The 19,416-nt window shown below is 43.4% G+C and overlaps 1 protein-coding gene across 3 annotated transcripts in view; it reads right to left on the bottom strand.

Moving 5' to 3' along the window:
- SARDH (sarcosine dehydrogenase) overlaps nucleotides 1–19,416 on the bottom strand; it is a 217,418-nt gene that overhangs the window by 109,323 nt on the left and 88,679 nt on the right. For all 3 annotated transcript variants that reach the window (XM_073599664.1, XM_073599665.1, XM_073599666.1), the window contains exons 12-13: nucleotides 6,502–6,585; nucleotides 5,059–5,172 (exon numbers count right to left, since the gene is read on the bottom strand). In XM_073599664.1, coding sequence (XP_073455765.1) covers nucleotides 5,059–5,172; nucleotides 6,502–6,585 — 198 coding nt within the window. The remainder of the gene's footprint in view (nucleotides 1–5,058; nucleotides 5,173–6,501; nucleotides 6,586–19,416) is intronic.

Genomic DNA, 19,416 nt, shown 5'->3' with positions numbered 1-19,416 from the left:
GAGGCAGGTTGAATCTTATCACCTCTTTTTCATACATAAAACAAAGAAATAAAAACTAGATTGGGATAGATATGAGCAAAAAAAGAAGTAAAACTGATGTCAAACGAATTGCAATGCATAAACAGATATAACTTTGTTATAGACTATGAATATGTTACAGCAGAGAGTCTAACTATATGTAGGGGTCCATAGAAAAACACTGAAGCCCAAATAAACCCTTTTTATTTATTACTGATATGTAGCCTGACTTTTACTTTTTAACCTTCTACATGCTGCCACAGTGGTTAAAATACCCTGGCAGCACATAGGAGAATAACATTGTGGCTCTCTCAACAAAGCAACGGGCTGGCTTTCCAGCAGTCCAACATCCCCCCCCCCCGCCCCCACCCAAGCACCGCTTCAATTAACAGCATTCTTGTTTTTTGAGCATTGAATAGTACTGATGATTTGAGCAGTACTATTGACTGGAGCAGTGCTAAAGGGGGAAGGAGTTTGTTTCGGACTTCCAGAATGTTGCAATACTGCTTTGTGTGAGAGAGCTGTTGATTGGAGCAGTGTTTATAGAGCCGGGAAGGCACGTCAGACTACAGGAGAGTCTGCCCACTTTCTGCACCAGTGGTGGCTGGTGCTGAATATTTTGGGGGGGGAGTGGCAAACAACCCCCTCCCCCGAAGGGTCAGACAGGAAGGTGGCGATCCGTGCCTTACCTTCCGATGATGAGGCGATGCTGGATCCTGGAAGCAGCTATTGCTGCCCCTCTGCCCGCTGCTACTCCCTCCAGTTGGTGATGGGTCACCGATTCTGATGGAACACCGGGGTCATTGCTTCTCCTCCCTGCCGAACAGGAAGTCGGTCCTAGGGGTCCCTGGCCAATCAGGTCTCAGGACCCGCTTTCTGATTGGCCGGGAGAAGCAGGAAGACATTAGAGAATATTATTTTGCTAATGTCACACAACTGCCAATTAGAGCCTCGGGCTCTAATCATGTGCTTCTAGAAAAAATAAAAAAATAAAAGAACAAACATTGAAATCCATGGGTCGGGCACCCTGCATGTAGATTAGGGGCCAGGTGCATGGATTAGAGGGATGGAGTGGCCCCCACTGGTTAGAGCTGTGGTCTGTCTCTACTATGTGCTGCCAGTACAGGGTGTTTTTACCCTTGCTGCAGCACTTAGCAGTTTACAAAAGTAAAAAGCAGCAGATTTATTCCTGTACATGCAGCCTGACTGCACTACAGTAATGTAGGCAGGTACCGACGGCAGAGTGCTCTGAGTGGGATGTGTTCTTTTTTCCCCTCCGCCACTGTACTGCAAGTGTGACCAAGGAGCAGGACAGAGCGACAGAGCAGCTGTGAAGTGCTGGGACTCAGCAGCTGCAGGCTCTGTGTGGACCCCCCCCCCCCCCACTGGGATTTGTGTTACAGAGCAGGCTCTGTGTAAATCCCATGCTTGCCCTGCTTCCCCTCCTCCTGCAACAACAGCTTTGAGCCAGTCAGGGGGAAGGAGGACTGGCTGTGCAGATGCCATGGATTTTGGGAATTGTAGTTCTTAAAGGGATGCTACACCACACTTATCAATGAGGGCTAACAGGTGGTAGACTTCATTCTGTGTCTGCCGAAGCTGCCACGGGGACTGAGCTGGAGAGGGAGAGTCATTGCATGTCCAAAAGCCGAGAGACTGTACCCTGTGGAACCTGACTCTTGCAACCTGCTGATTGCCAAACCTTTGGGACCAGACCACTCATCTGCCAGGAGTGGTGAGCTGAACTACATCTTAACTCACCACCACACAGCTAACGCCACAGGGACCACTCAGCCGTCCGCCTACATTCACCACCAACACTCTTAAAGGGACAGTGCATCACCTAAAGAAGGGCCCCACCGGAAGCCAAGCAACGTGAACTAGTAGGTGCCAGGTACATTCTGCCATCTTAATGTAATACCCTAGAACATGCACACTTGGACCCTGGCATTAGCCGATACAGTCTAGAGACTCTAGTTAAACCTGTTATAGTTCCGTTTACTTTGGGTGTAGTCCTTTGAGTGCCAGTTAGTGGGCCATTGATCATTCCTCTATTATAGTGTTGTTAAGTTGGTACAATTATCTGTTCATTGATTTGGGTTTCATTTAGTTGCATTGCCTAATACAACTAATTAATTTACCTCCAAGTTGCTCAAGGTCTATTTTTGTGCATTGCTATTGGTGGTGGCTTACTAACTTTTAAGTCACACAGGTGTAAAACTACTTTTAGTCTACAACCAAGTGTGTCAGAAGGCATTGAGCAATTAAGGGATCCGTGGCAAAAAAAGAGTACTCACCATCATTAGTGGCTCCTGTGGGGTTAAGTGCTACAGTAATAAATCACGAGCATTCCTTTGGGTTTGGGGGGCCCAAAATCTTTACTCTTCATCTCAAATGCTGTCTCTTTACTTTTACTTTTTTACTCTATTTACTTTGATAGCATCCTTTAAAGAGGTCCCCAAATTATACAAACATTCCATTTATCTAAATGTATTTATCAAATGCAGTTTGCTCCTACATAAAATGCTGTGCAGCCAGACAATGCTGGGACCCTAGTAGTTGCATGTACCGACACATCTATAGTTATGCTCTTTGTTAAAGCTAGTAGAACTTATTAGAGCTTGTCTTTGAAAGACTGATTCTAGTTCCTGTATAGTAATCCCATATCTGTGGAGGCTACTTTAGCCTCAGTTCCTGGTTTGTGCTTAAATTCAAATGGTATCTAAGCCAGACTAGCAAGGCTAGCCAAATTAGGTTTTCAGAAGGAACCAATCAATGGCTCATACCTTTCTAATGATAGGTGTCACTTAGGCCTGGTTCACACCTATGCATTTTTAATGCTTTTTGGATTTTGCAGATTTCCACTACAGTCCATTTAACATGGTTTCCTATGGAACACATTCTGTAGTGCAAATCTGCCAAATGCAAAAAGCGCTAAAAAAATGCATAGGTGTGAACCAGGCCTTATGCTTCATTTAGCTTAAAATGGCAGAACATTTAAAACAAAGGGTTGGAACAGAAAAACGACATACATGCCAAATACCTCTTTTTCTTTTGTTGAGTGAGAAACTTTATATGCATTAAATGTTATCAGCAGCTCCTCTGCATAATGTAATGTAACTGTCATTTCAGCTTTACCGATCCTTTTCGTTTGCAGGCTGAATGATTTTCTGCAGGTCACAGAACTCTATTAATGTGGGGACAATTAGTGACAATTTTCAGAGGTTTAATTTTCCCATGCCGAAACAAAACTGTCAGGCAGGAAAAAATAGCAGGCCAAATGTTCGGCAATCTGCGAGCTGCGGGGAGGGAAAGTCGTTGCTTTAAATTAAGAAGGAATGGAATAATTAGAAAAAGCTATTTTTAGGGGTAATGAAGACAGCGCCAGCAAGAAATGCGCGACAGCAAGAATACACCGTATCCAGCTGGTCACTTGGAAAAGTTACAAAAAGACTTACAACTGTATGCTACTGCTTTTTAAAGAAAGGATTCCTGTCTTGGATCAACACTGGTTCATTTCATTTTTAGGCCAAGATTTTGGTGCTGACAGTTTGCCACAAGCTGTGCTACACTTTCATCATAAGGCAAACGTTGCCACTGTTCTCGTAGTAAAAATTATTCCTGAGTAGGGACAGTGTTAGCGTCTCAATTCGGGTTAACAGTTCAGTGGTTAAGTAAAGGGTTAAAGAGAAAGAATAGTGCATTTTCAGTGAGTGCATTTTTTCAAATGTTTTTGCCGTGATTTTAAAATTTCTTACAGGTTTTCTATTTTCTATTTTGTTATAAAATAAAATGTGTTATAATATGAGCCAGTGGTCTCCAAACTGTGGCCCGGGGGCCAGATGAAGCCCTCTGCTTGCCTTTATCTGGCTCTTGGGACACTTTTTCTCCATCTGACACCAATGATGGGCCACCATTCTCCCAATGACACTATTAACGAGGCATTATTCCTTCCATTCATAACAACAATGAGCCACTATTTCTCCGACTAAAATCAATGATGGGGCATTGTTTACTCCCACTGGCACTAGAGCATTTTCTATTCCTACTGGACACATTCTGGCCCCCTAAAGCCTGAAGGACAGTAAACTGGCCCTTTGTTTAGAAAGTTTGTAGACCCCTGATATAAACTTTAGATATTTGTTGGTAAGCCACCAGAGGCAAGGTAGATCTACCACTACAATGTCTCTGCCCAATGACCTGTGAGATATCAGTCACATACTATAGCAGTTTATAATAATTTGAGTTGAATTAACCACTTACAGAACCAAAATGTGTATCTATACATATTCACTTTATCCAAATGTATTTGCCAAGGGCTCTCACTTTCTATATAAATCGGGTAACTTCTAGACCCCCGTAGTAGCTGCATGGTCTGCTATGGCTATTGTTTTTGCAGCCCATTCATTAAGGAGAATGGATTCCCAGCCTACTAAGTCTCTAAGAGGTAGGAAGAAAAGAAGACAACAACTAGGATTCCTTAAAGAGGAACTGCAGTCTGCTCACATAATTTGTAATAAAAACATCTTTGCCATTCTGAAGCTTCCCTCCAACCACTTTGCATATTATTTTATATAGACTCTGATTCTGTACTTGCTGCAGAAATCTCCCTCCACTGAGTCTGGCTGCATCCATTTTAACTGTGGGCAGCTGAAGCTGCTGCCTGTTCACTTCCTGGATTTACACAGACACACACCTCCAGCTCTGCAGCTTTCATTGGCCCTCTTATGACTCATCCCCCCTCCCTTACTGGCCAGGTATTTACTGGCCAGGTATTTACTGGCAGAAAAAAAAAATGTTTTACTATCCAAAAGTTAAAACAACATGTGCAGAAGATTTAATAGATGGAGAGTTAAAAAAATTACTGAAGTTCCGCTTTAAATAGATGACTGACAGCTCTGTGAGGATTAAGGAATTATAGGATGATTTCCCATCCTTGGGTCATCCCTGCTTACTGAGCCCATAATGTGGCCAATATTTTAAATAAAGCACCCCACTCCTGACACATACACATTTTCCCGAACCCCTGTTTCTACCTACCACATCATGGTGTGGGGGAAAGTCAAACGTATACTCTTTCTCCAGAAGTGTGCTGTATGTGTAATCCTTGTGTGGCTGAACACCATATGCTCCATAATAATCATAATCTCGAACCTACAGAGAGAAAAAAAATTAAAGGATGACTTAAAAAAGAACTAGAAGCATTAGCTACTTATATAATTACTACATTACTATAGATTAATAAGATCATTTGGGAAAACCCTTTCTGGGGATAAAGCACTGATTGTGTTTGTTGTCCCTGTGCCACAACAGTCATTCACATGCATAACAGTTGAAACTGCAGATGTGTGTGAGGCCTCTCCCCATCCTCAGTAGGTCAAAAGTTTGAATTTCAACAAAAAAAGTCTATGCTCCAGCAAACCTTTGAGAGCTCTCCTTCCTGTGCTTCATGCAGTCATGATGATGTAGAGAGGTTAGGCTGGGCCCAGACACAGAAGGATGGCCAGAAGTTATGTCTGGTTCAAGATATCTGCTCAACTGCATCTTAGCTTAGATGCAAAGGGGTTGATTTACTAAAGGCAAATAGACTGTGCACTTTGCAATGGGAATTTGCTCCAGAGCTTAGTAAACAAGGTGAAGCTTCACTTTGAAAGGAATACACAATCACACGCAAGGAAATAAAAAAAAAAACAAACAGTATTTTTATTTGCACATGATTGGATGGTGGAAGTCAACAGAGACTGGACTTTGCTGACCTAGTTTGGAGACCCTGCTTTAGACCACCAGAATCATTTTTAATGTGATCATAGCAATCAGATGCCTGTAGGATTTACAGCTGGCAGTGGAATTCTTGCAGTGGACTCCTCCTTCAATGTTTTTAGTGCAGATCAGAAAATTCACAGTACAATTTGACTGGCTGTTACAGGTGAAATGGCCTATACATTGTCAGATTAAAGCCTAGTACACACAGAAGAAACCGTCCGACATGTGTATGGTAGCCGGTCCGACAGAAGGTTCATGACCGAAAAAGGTCTTCCGACCAGTCAATGGCTGAGAGCGCTGATCGGAGTGTTCTGGCGGGGGGACACAAAAGAACAACAGGGGAGATCGCTGTACTAACATTGAATTGTTAGTACAGCAGCTCCAACCTGAGCTGTCAGTTTTTTTGCGGTTGAACAAAAAAAAACTAGTGGCGTGTACTAGGCTTAAGCCTTGCAGTGCTTCAGCTTTGCAGCTGAAGATGGCAGATTCTAAGAGAGACATGGAAAACAGTTACAAGTTCCAGGTTTGGGTTATTGGCACTGTTGCTCTAAACCTGTATCCCACAAAGAACACAAGAAGCAAATGTATAAGAACCACAAACACAGATCAGTGGGGCTGTACTATGATTACATCTTTTATCTTGGCATTCAACCTCCAAGCAGTTATCTGTCAGCAGTAAAACACAGCAGCTGCCGTTGCACCAGACACTTATTAACTTACCGGAGCCAACCCTTCTCTGTAAAACCATCCTGGCCTCTCCCAGCCATGGCGCTCCTGGAATACGCAGCCCTGATGCAGCAGCTCCTGTAGGAATCAAATTATACAGGGTGTTACTTGGAATGATATTGAGAAAAAGAATACAATGGATAAAGGTCAGGCAATGTTGATCCAGAAGGCAGACAAGGCACCTGTCTTGGGCTTCAGAGGAAAGAAATAGTGGCTGGAGCCATGGTCCCACCATTCCCTCTTTCCCAGTACAATCTGACTGGGAAACAAAGGACTGGGTTGTTATTTTTACAGCCTTATCCTGCTCTGTGTATCAGGAAGGATGACTCTTTACATAAGACTATTTTACTATAAATGACCAATTAATAAAAACATCTTGTGGCTTTATTAGAATATTGTATGGTCATGCGACTCGGTTAACAAGCACACACACACACCTAAAACCAAACCCAACATTTAGGATCTAAGCAATTTATGTGATAAAAAACATTTATTGTTTAAGTATTTTTAATGTCTGTAACAGCCAGAAACATATAAAAGAATTCCAAAAATCAAGATCTGCATGTGACCAATTCTCATGCACAGCTGGGCAACTAAAAACAAAACTTCTTCTCAACTTTTATAATACAGCAAGGCCTTTCTGTATTCTGCTCCATGTAAACTTTCAGTTTTCCTTCAGTGTGATGTAAAGTAAGGGGTGGACACAGTCAACTTTTTCAGGATGTCAAGTTTCATAAAGACTGCTTTCCCACACTAAGGAACTTAGGTAAAATAAAGATTTGGTTGGATTTGGTGATTATCAAAGCAACTGGAAACTATGGTTTGGGGTAAATGTAAGGTCTGTGTTTTTTTCCTCAAATTTTCTATTTTGATAGGGTATCATAATAGTTGTGTCAGGGCTTGCTAAGTCTTTTCTACTTCCTCTACAACTACGGTGTCCAGACTTTACTGTGCGGTCATAAACACAAAGAGTGTGAAAGAACAATTTCTTAACATATTGTAATATTGTGTCTTTCTGATCAAACAGATGTCAGAGGAGGGATATGGCAATCTGAGCTCTCAAACAAATTGCGCCCTGGATGATTAGCAGCAACCATCTTAAAAGCATATTTATGGTCAAATATTTAAATCAGATTTTCATTTCCACATTATATTTCAATTATTTCTAGCCTTCTAGCCTACTTGTATTAAACTGAAACCTACTTTGTGACGATCCCCGCACATTTACTTTCCTTAATTATGTGACACCTAATCACTATCCCCCAAGAGTAAGCACTGATGTGTCACAGTCTTCACAGAGCTTGCCTTCTGAACTACAGAGGTGTTGAGAAAAGGAGCTAAAAGAGAAGTTTGGGATTAGAAAAAAAACAAACATACTCACCTAAGTGGAAATTAGTGACTGATCCGATGCCATTTTTCCTTTGTCGCCTATAGGAACGAAAACTGAGCAAACCAAGACGGTATTCGCTCTTGGTCTCACTGGAGCTCCAGGCTGTGTAGGGGGCGGGAGGTGTGGTGTCTCACAAACAGGGATATTTAAAGGAGTTCTAGGGTCACAGTTTACACTGTTTATTCTACAACATCAGCATTGTAATAACAACACAAACAATAGTTATTTGATAGTCCAATTTAAGCTTTTTTGGAAAAAAAAATCCTTTTATGTTGTGATTGCTGCCTGTCTGCTGGCCATCTCCTTCCACAATTTCCTGGATTCCCTGCATGGTTTGGAGCTTCTTGTCTGCTGTTTACCTGCTGCCTGCAAGCATTGATTTCTATACTGACTTTGCCTCATAGGCCAAAACTTCTTGGCCTCAGCTGCTCGCTGAAAGGCTGAGCCAGCTGCCGGTCCAGGCTTCTGAGTGGATCTCGACATTAAAGTTGGGCTAACTCTAGGGTCTGGAATGGCTGAGTGACCGAATATAGGTCACAGGACTGCAGAACAAAGGGCACTCCTGTGATCCCCAGGAGTAGGGATGAGCCGAACACCCACCTGTTCGGTTCGCACCAGAACTTACGAACAGGCAAAAAATTTACTCGAACACGTGAACACCGTTAAAGTCTATGGGACACGAACATGAATAATCAAAAGTGCTCATTTTAAAGGCTTATATGCAAGTTATTGTAATAAAAAGTGTTTGGGGACCTGGGTCCTGCCCCAGGGGACATAGATCAATGCAAAAAAAGTTTTAAAAACGGCCGTTTTTTCGGGAACAGTGATTTTAATAATGCTTAAAGTGAAACAATAAAAGTATAGTATTCCTTTAAATTTCGTACCTGGGGGGTGTCTATAGTATGCCTGTAAAGGGGCGCATGTTTCCCGTGTTTAGAACAGTCTGACAGCAAAATGACATTTCAAAGGAAAAAAGTCATTTAAAACTACTTGCGGCTATTAATGAATTGCCGGTCTGACAATACACATAAAAGTTCATTGATAAAAACGGCATGGGAATTCCCCACAGGGGAACCCCGAACCAAAATTAAAAAAAAAAAATGACGTGGGGGGTCCCCCTAAATTCCATACCAGGCCCTTCAGGTCTGGTATGGATATTAAGGGGAACCCCGGCCAAAATTAAAAAAAAAAAAAAATGGCGTGGGGTCCCCCTCAAACTCTATACCAGACCCTTCAGGTCTGGTATGGATTTTAAGGGGAATCCCGCGCCAAAATTTAAAAAAAAATTGGCGATACCAGACCCTTATCCGAGCATGCAACCTGGCAGGCCGCAGGAAAAGAGGGGGGGACGAGAGAGCGCCCCCCCTCCTGAACCGTACCAGGCCACATGCCCTCAACATTGTAAGGGTGCTTTGGGGTAGCCCTTCAAAACACCTTGTCCCCATGTTGATGGGGACAAGGGCCTCATCCTCACAACCCTTGCCCGGTGGTTGTGGGGGTCTGCAGGCGGGGGGCTTATCGGAATCTGAAAGCCCCCTTTAACAAGGGGACCCCCAGATCCCGGCCCTCCCCCCTGTGTGAAATGGTAACCTACCATTTCACGAAAAAACTGTAAAAAATGTTAAAAATGGCAAGAGACAGTTTTTGACAATTCCTTTATTTAAATTCTTCTTCTTTCTTCTATCTTCTTTCTTCTATCTTCCTTCGGTTTCTTCCTCCATCTTCTTCTTCTTCTGGTTCTTCCTCCGGGGTTCTCGTCCGGCATCTCCTCCGCGGCGTCTTCTTCTCTTCATCTTCTTCTCCGGGCCGCTCCACATCCATGATGGCATGGAGGGAGGCTCCCGCTGTGTGACGCTTCTCCTCTTCTGACGGTTCTTAAATAACGGAGAGCGGGGCCACTCGGTGACCCCGCCCCCTCTGACGCACGGGGACTTGACGAGGAATTCCCTGTGGCATTCCCCGTGACGTCAGAGGGGTGCGGGGTCCCCGGGTGGCCCCGCCCTCCGTTATTTAAGAACCGTCAGAAGAAGAGAAGCGTCACACAGCGGGAGCCTCCCTCCATGCCATCATGGATGCGGAGTGGCCCGGAGAAGAAGATGAAGAGAAGAAGACGCCGCGGAGGAGATGCCGGATGAGAACACTGGAGGAAGAACCAGAAGAACCAGAAGAAGAAGATGGAGGAAGAAACCGAAGGAAGATATAAGAAAGAAGATAGACGAAAGAAGAAGCATTTAAATAAAGGAATTGTCAAAAACTGTCTCTTGTCATTTTTAACATTTTTGACAGTTTTTTTGTGAAATGGTAGGTTACCATTTCACACAGGGGGGAGGGCCGGGATCTGGGGGTCCCCTTGTTAAAGGGAGCTTCCAGATTCCGATAAGCCCCCCGCTCGCAGACCCCCACAACCACCGGGCAAGGGTTGTGGGGATGAGGCCCTTGTCCCCAACAACATGGTGACAAGGTGTTTTGGGGGTCTACCCCAAAGCACCCTCCCAATGTTGAGGGCATGTGGCCTGGTACGGTTCAGGAGGGGGGGCGCTCTCTCGTCCCCCCCTCTTTTCCTGCGGCCTGCCAGGTTGTGTGCTCGGATAAGGGTCTGGTATGGATTTTTGGGGGGACCCCACGCCAATTTTTTTAAAATTTTGGCGCGGGGTTCCCCTTAAAATCCATACCAGACCTGAAGGGTCTGGTATAGATTTTGAGGGGGACCCCACGCCATTTTTTTAAAAATTTTGGCCGGGGTTCCCCTTAATATCCATACCAGACCTGAAGGGCCTGGTATGGAATTTAGGGGGACCCACCACGTCATTTTTTTTTTTTTTATTTTGATTTGGGGTTCCCCTGTGGGGAATTCCCATGCCGTTTTTATCAATGAACTTTTATGTGTATTGTCGGACCGGCAATTCATTAACCACTTGACGACCGCCTCACGCCGATATACGTCGGCAGAATGGCACGGGCAGGCAGAATCACGTATATATACGTGATCTGCCTCCCGCGGGCGGGGGGTCCTATCGGACCCCCCCCTGGTGCCCGAGGCAGTCGCCTTGTGACTGGGAGCGATGAGAGGTGAGGGGGAGACCATCCGTTCGTGGCCCCCCCCTCGCGATCGCTCCCAGCCAATCACGTTCTTCCTCTGCTGCTGTATTCTAAACAGCAGCAAAGGAAATTATGTCATCTCTCCTCGGCTCGGTATTTTCCGTTCCGGCGCCGAGGAGAGAAGACATCACTGTGAGTGCACAACACAACACACACACAGTAGAACACGCCAGGCACAGATTACACCCCCGATCCCCCCCCCCCCCGATTGCCCCCCGATCACCCCCCCCCCCCCCCCCGTCACACTGACACCAAGCAGTTTTTTTTTTTCTGATTACTGCATGGTGTCAGTTTGTGACAGTTAGTGTGGTAGGGCAGTTATTGTTAGCCCCCTTTAGGTCTAGGGTACCCCCCTAACCCCCCCTAATAAAGTTTTAACTGTCGCCAGTGTCGCTAAGCGATCATTTTTCTGATCGCTGTATTAGTGTCGCTGGTGACGCTAGTTAGGGAGCTAAATATTTAGGTTCGCCATCAGTGTTTTATAGCGACAGGGGCCCCCATATACTAATAAATGTTTTAACCCCTTGATTGCCCCCTAGTTAACCCTTTCACCACTGATCACCGTATAACTGTTACGGGTGACGCTGGTTAGTTCGTTTATTTTTTATAGTGTCAGGGCACCCGCCGTTTATTACCAAATAAAGGTTTAGCCCCCTGATCACCCGGCAGTGATATGCGTTGCCCCAGGCAGCGTCAGATTAGCGCCAGTACCGCTAACACCCACACACGCACCGTACACCTCCCTTAGTGGTATAGTATCTGAACGGGTCAATATCTGATCCGATCAGATCTATACTAGCATCCCCAGCAGTTTAGGGTTCCCAAAAATGCAGCGTTAGCGGGATCAGCCCAGATACCTGCTAGCACCTGCGTTTTGACCCTCCGCCCGGCCCAGCCCAGCCCACCCAAGTGCAGTATCGATTGATTACTGTCACTTACAAAACTCTAAACGCATAACTGCAGCGTTCGCAGAGTCAGTCCTGATCCCTGCGATCGCTAACAGTTTTTCTGGTAGCGTTTTGATGAACTGGCAAGCACCAACGGCCTAGTACACCCTGGTCGTAGTAAAACCAGCACTGCAGTAACACTTGGTGACGTGGCGAGTCCCATAAGTGCAGTTCAAGCTGGTGAGGTGGCAAGCACAAGTAGTGTCCCGCTGCCACCAAGAAGAAGACAAACACAGGCCCGTCGTGCCCATAATGCCCTTCCTGCTGCATTCGCCAATCCTAATTGGGAACCCACCACTTCTGCAGCACCCGTACTTCCCCCATTCACATCCCCAACCAAATGCAGTCGGCTGCATGAGAGGCATTTTTATGTCCTCCCGAGTACCCCTACCCAACAAACCCCCCCAAAAAAGATGTCGTGTCTGCAGCAAGCGCGGATATAGGCGTGACACCCGCTATTATTGTCCCTTCTGTCCTGACAATCCTGGTCTTTGCATTGGTGGATGTTTTGAACGCTACCATTCACTAGTTGAGTATTAGCGTAGGGTACAGCACTGCACAGACTAGGCACACTTTCACAGGGTCTCCGAAGATGCCATCGCATTTTGAGAGACCCGAACCTGGAACCGGTTACAGTTATAAAAGTTAGTTACAAAAAAAAGTGTAAAAAAAAAAAAACACAAACAAAAATATAAAATAAAAAAAAAATAGTTGTCGTTTTATTGTTCTCTCTCTCTATTCTCTCTCTATTGTTCTGCTCTTTTTTACTGTATTCTATTCTGCAATGTTTTATTGTTATTATGTTTTATCATGTTTGCTTTTCAGGTATGCAATTTTTTATACTTTACCGTTTACTGTGCTTTATTGTTAACTATTTTTTTGTCTTCAGGTACGCCATTCACGACTTTGAGTGGTTATATCAGAATGATGCCTGCAGGTTTAGGTATCATCTTGGTATCATTCTTTTCAGCCAGCGGTCAGCTTTCATGTAAAAGCAATCCTAGCGGCTAATTAACCTCTAGACTGCTTTTACAAGCAGTGGGAGGGAATGCCCCCCTCCCCCACAGTCTTCCGTGTTTTTCTCTGGCTCTCCTGTCTCAACAGGGAACCTGAGAATGCAGCCGGTGATTCAGCCAGCTGACCATAGAGCTGATCAGAGACCAGAGTGGCTCCAAACATCTCTATGGCCTAAGAAACCGGAAGCTACGAGCATTTTATGACTTAGATTTCGCTGGATGTAAACAGCGCCATTGGGAAATTGGGGAAGCATTTTATCACACCGATCTTGGTGTGGTCAGATGCTTTGAGGGCAGAGGAGAAATCTAGGGTCTAATAGACCCCAATTTTTTCAAAAAAGAGTACCTGTCACTACCTATTGCTATCATAGGGGATATTTACATTCCCTGAGATAACAATAAAAATGATTTAAAAAAAAAATGAAAAGAACAGTTTAAAAATAAGATAAAAAAGCAAAAAAATAATAAAGAAAAAAAAAAAAAAAAAAAAAAAGCACCTCTGTCACCCCCTGCTCTCGCGATAAGGCGAACGCAAGCATCGGTCTGGCGTCAAATGTAAACAGCAATTGCACCATGCATGTGAGGTATCACCGCGAAGGTCAGATCGAGGGCAGTAATTTTAGCAGTAGACCTCCTCTGTAAATCTAAAGTGGTAACCTGTAAAGGCTTTTAAAGGCTTTTAAAAATGTATTTATTTTGTTGCCACTGCATGTTTGTGCGCAATTTTAAAGCATGTCATGTTTGGTATCCATGTACTCGGCCTAAGATCATCTTTTTTATTTCATCAAACATTTGGGCAATATAGTGTGTTTTAGTGCATTAAAATTTTAAAAAGTGTGTTTTTTCCCAAAAAAATGCGTTTAAAAATCGCTGCGCAAATACTGTGTGAAAAAAAAAAATGAAACACCCACCATTTTAATCTGTTGGGCATTTGCTTTAAAAAAATATATAATGTTTGGGGGTTCAAAGTAATTTTCTTGCAAAAAAAAATAATTTTTTCATGTAAACAAAAAGTGTCAGAAAGGGCTTTGTCTTCAAGTGGTTAGAAGAGTGGGTGATGTGTGACATAAGCTTCTAAATGTTGTTCATAAAATGCCAGGACAGTTCAAACCCCCCCCCAAATGACCCCATTTTGGAAAGTAGACACCCCAAGCTATTTGCTGAGAGGCATGTTGAGTCCATGGAATATTTTATATTGTGACACAAGTTGCGGGAAAGAGACAAATTTTTTTTTTTTTTTGCACAAAGTTGTCACTAAATGATATATTGCTCAAACATGCCATGGGAATATGTGAAATTACACCCCAAAATACATTTTGTTGCTTCTCCTGAGTACGGGGATACCACATGTGTGAGACTTTTTTGGAGTCTAGCCTCGTACGGGACCCCGAAAACCAAGCACCGCCTTCAGGCTTTCTAAGGGTGTAAATTTTTGATTTCACTCTTCACTGCCTATCACAGTTTCGGAGGCCATGGAATGCCCAGGTGGCACAAAACCCCCCCAAATTACCCCATTTTGGAAAGTAGACACGCCAAGCTATTTGCTGAGCGGTATAGTGAGTATTTTGCAGACCTCACTTTTTGTCACAAAGTTTTGAAAATTGAAAAAAGAAAAAAAAAATTTTTTTTCTTGTCTTTCTTCATTTTCAAAAACAAATGAGAGCTGCAAAATACTCACCATGCCTCTCAGCAAATAGCTTGAGGTGTCTACTTTCCAAAATGGGGTCATTTGGGGCAGGGGGTTTGTGCCACCTGGGCATTCCATGGCCTCCAAAACTGTGATAGGCAATGAAGAGTGAAATCAAAAATGTACACCCTTAGAAATCCTGAAGGCGGTGATTGGTTTTCGGGCCCCGTACGCGGCTAGGCTCCTAAAAAGTCCCACACATGTGGTATCCCCATACTCAGGAGAAGCCGCTAAATGTATTTTGGGGTGCAATTCCACATATGCCCATGGCCTGTGTGAGCAATATATCATTTAGTGACAACTTTGTGCAAAAAAAAAAAAATGTGTCACTTTCCCGCATTTTGTGTCAAAATATAAAATATTCCATGGACTCATCATGCCTCAAAGCAAATAGCTTGGGGTGTCTACTTTCCAAAATGGGGTCATTTGGTGGGGTTTTATGCCATCTGGACATTTTATGGCCTTCAGAACTGTGATAGGTAGTGAGGAGTAACATCAAAAATTTACGCCCTTAGAAATCCTAAAGGCAGTGATTGGTTTTTGGGGCCCCGTACGCGGCTAGGCTCCCAAAAAGTCCCACACATGTGGTATCCCCGTACTCAGGACAAGCAGCTGAATATATTTTGGGGTGCAATTCCACATATGCCCATGGCCTGTGTGAGCAATATATCATTTAGTGACAACTTTTTGTAATTTTTTTTTTTTTGTCATTATTCAATCACTTGGGACAAAAAAAATTAATATTCAATGGGCTCAACATGCCTCTCAGCAATTTCCTTGGGGTGTCTACTTTCCAAAATGGGGTCATTTGTGGGGGTTTTGTACTGCCCTGCCATTTTAGCACCTCAAGAAATGACATAGGCAGTCATAAATTAAAGGCTGTGTAAATTCCAGAAAATGTACCCTAGTTTGTAGACGCTATAACTTTTGCGCAAACCAATAAATATACACTTATTGACATTTTTTTTACCAAAGACATGTGGCAGAATACATTTTGGCCTAAATGTATGAGCAAAATTGAGTTTATTGGATTTTTTTTATAACAAGAAGTAGAAACTATCATTTTTTTTCAAAATTTTCGGTCTTTTTCCGTTTATAGCGCAAAAAATAAAAACCGCAGAGGTGATCAAATACCATCAAAAGAAAGCTCTGTTTGTGGGAAGAAAAGGACACAAATTTCGTTTGGGTATAGCATTGCATGACCGCGCAATTAGCAGTTAAAGCGACGCAGTGCCAAATTGGAAAAAGTCCTCTGGTCTTCAGGCAGCCAAATGGTCCGGGGCTGAAGTGGTTAATAGCCGCGAGTAGTTTTAAATGACTTTTTTTCCTTTCAAATGTAATTTTGCTGTCAGACTGTTCTAAACACGGGAAACATGCGCCCCTTTACAGGCATACTATAGACACCCCCCAGGTACAAAATTTAAAGGAATATTACACTTTTATTATTTCACTTTAAGCATTATTAAAAAAATCACTGCTCCTGAAAAAACAGCCGTTTTTAAAACTTTTTTTTGCATTGATCCATGTCCCCTGGGGCAGGACCCAGGTCCCCAAACACTTTTTATGACAATACCATGCATATAAGCCTTTTAAAATGCATATAAGCCTTTAGCACTTTTGATTTCTCCCATAGACTTTTAAAGGGTGTTCCGCGCCTTTCGAATTTGCTGCGAACACCCCAAATTGTTTACTGTTTGGTGAACTGGCGAACAGCCGATGTTCGAGTCGAACATGAGTTTGACTCGAACTCGAAGCTCATCCCTACCCAGGAGAAGTGTGATTTTCCCAGCTGACGTCAGAGGGAGATCTCGGCCCCTCCTGCAGAAGCCTTCCATCGGAGCTGTACAGCGGCCGCAAGTAATGTGACTGGCCTGAAGAAAGCTCTAAACAAGTTTTTACAAGCCTCATTTTTAAAAAAGACAGGTACAGTGTGCTATGCCAGGCTCTAATAGAGGGGCTGGCATAGACTTCTCTAATATGGATTAACAAACACTTTAAGCATAAAAAACAAGTATTTATTGAAAATTGTTGAAAGTGACCCCTATAGAATACAAATAAGGGGAGTTATATAAAATTGAGATATATAATATATGATATATATATGATATATATATTATAATATAAATATATATATCTCTCTCCCTATATATATATATATATATATATATATATATATATATATATATATATATATATATATATATATATATATATATATATATATATTTATTATGTGGAGATGCGATCCCGTGTCACAGGTGCATATGAGCAGTGTATGCCTGATTTTGGCAGGAATACTAATTGCACACCTGTGGGCTGGGTTCATAAACATCCCAGGAATAGGGGTCAGTGCTCAGACTTGGAGACAGCTCCGCCCGGCAGACAGGAAGTCTGGCCTAGGAGGTTGGGAGGGTCCCAGTAGGAGACAGCTCCAGGAGAAAGAGACAGTACGTCTCGGAGTTTAAGGCCCCTTTCACACTGGGGCGGTTTGCAGGCGCTATTGCGCTAATAATAGCGACTGCAAACCGTCCCGAAACAGCCGCCTCTGTCTCTCCAGTGTGAAAGCTCCAAGGGCTTTCACACTGGAGTGGTGCGCTAGCAGGACGGGAAAAAAAGTCCTGCTAGCAGCATCTTTGGAGCGGTGAAGGAGCGGTGTATACACCGCTCCTGTCCTTTGAAATCAATGGGACAGCGCGGCTATAGCGCCGGCAAAGCGCCTCTGCAGAGGCGCTTTGCGGTGGTTTTTAACCCTTTCTCGGCCGCTAGTGGGGCTTTACCGAATACCGACGGTAAAGCGCCGCTATTGTAAGCCGACGCCACCCCCGCCCCAGTGTGAAAGGGACCTAAGACTGCAGGTGGCAGCCTGTGTGCCCACATCTGTAGAAGGCAGATGTGGCCCGTGACCAAAACAGCACGAAGCTGACAGTGAGTAAGCCAGGAGGCTATAGTTTGTTTATACAGTGATGGTGGAACCCCCTGCGAGGGAAGATTACTGTTTGTTTGAACTTTTTCATTACCTGTAAATAAAAGTGGGCTGCCATGCCCTAAAAAGGCAGTCTGGAGTGGCACATTTCTGGAAAACTGCATGCATCACTTGAACCTAATCACCCCGGATCGTCACAATATATATAGATATATATATATATATATATATATATATATATATATATATATATATATCTATATATATCTATCTACACACACACACACACACACACACACACACACACATATATATATATATATATATATATATATATATATATATATATACAGTGGGGACGGAAAGTATTCAGACCCCCTTACATTTTTCACTCTTTGTTATATTGCAGCCATTTGCTAAAATCTCTGGCTGGGCCATTCAAGAACAGCCAGTGATAGCTGTGAAGCCACTCCTTCCTTATTTTAGCTGTGTGCTTAGGGTCATTGTCTTGTTGGAAGATAAACCTTTGGCCCAGTCTGAGGTCCTGAGCACTCTGGAGAAGGTTTTCGTCCAGGATATCCCTGTACTTGGCCGCATTCATCTTTCCCTTGATTGCAACCAGTCGTCCATTCCCTGCAGCTGAAAAACACCCCCCCACAGCAAGATGCTGCCACCACCATGCTTCACTGTTGGAACTGTATTGGACAGGTGATGAGCAGTGCCTGGTTTTCTCCACACATACCGCTTAGAATTAAGGCCAAAAAGTTTTATCCTGGTCTCATCAGACCAGAGAATCTTATTTCTCACCATCTTAGAGTCCTTCAGGTGTTTTTTAGCAAACTCCATGCAGGCCTTTATGTGTCTCGCACTGAGGAGAGGCTTCCGTCGGGCCACTCTGCCATAAAGCCCCGACTGGTGGAGGGCTGCAGTGATGGTTGACTTTCTACAACTTTCTCCCATCTCCCGACCGCATCTGTGGAGCTCAGCCACAGTGATCTTTGGGTTCTTCTTTACCTCTCTCACTAAGGCTCTTCTCCCCCAATAGCTCAGTTTGGCCAGACGGCCAGCTCTAGGAAGGGTTCTGGTTGTCCCAAACGTCTTCCATTTAAGGATTATGGAGGTCACTGTGCTCTTAGGATCCTTAAGTGCAGCAGAATTTTTTTTGTAACCTTGGCCAGATCTGTGCCTTGCCACAATTCTGTCTCTGAGCTCTTCAGGCAGTTCCTTTGACCTCATGATTCTCATTTGCTCTCACATGCACTGTGAGCTGTAAGGTCTTATATAGACAGGTGTATGGCTTTCCTAATCAAGTCCAATCAGTATAATCAAACACAGCTGGACTCAAATGAAGGTGTAGAACCATCTCAAGGATGATCAGAAGAAACGGACAGTTAAATATATGAGTGTCACAGCAAAGGGTCTGAATACTTAGGACCATGTAATATTTCAGTTTTTATTTTTTTAATAAATCTGCAAAAATGTCAACAATTTTGTGTTTTTCTGTCAATATGGGGTGCTGTGTGTACATTAATGAGTAAAAAAAAGAACTTAAATGATTTTAGCAAATGGCTGCAATATAACAAAGAGTGAAAAATTTAAGGGGGTCTGAATACTTTCCGTCCCCACTGTATATATGTATATATATATATATATATATATATTATAAAATTTATAAAGCATAATAACGGTCCTGATTGTAAGATTCCAGAGCCCTCTGGAATCCTGCGATCAGGACCATTACTATGCTTTATGAAGTTTTCTTCTATGCTCAAAGTGTTTGACAATTTTTTATATCTCCCCTTATTTGTATTCTATAGGGGTCACTTTTAACAATTTTCAATAAATAC

Source organism: Aquarana catesbeiana, linkage group LG09, assembly GCF_042186555.1.
Source record: "Aquarana catesbeiana isolate 2022-GZ linkage group LG09, ASM4218655v1, whole genome shotgun sequence".
NCBI classification, from domain to species: domain Eukaryota; kingdom Metazoa; phylum Chordata; class Amphibia; order Anura; family Ranidae; genus Aquarana; species Aquarana catesbeiana.
Note: the sequence above shows the minus strand (reverse complement) of the source record. Positions and strands in the feature narration are given on the sequence as shown.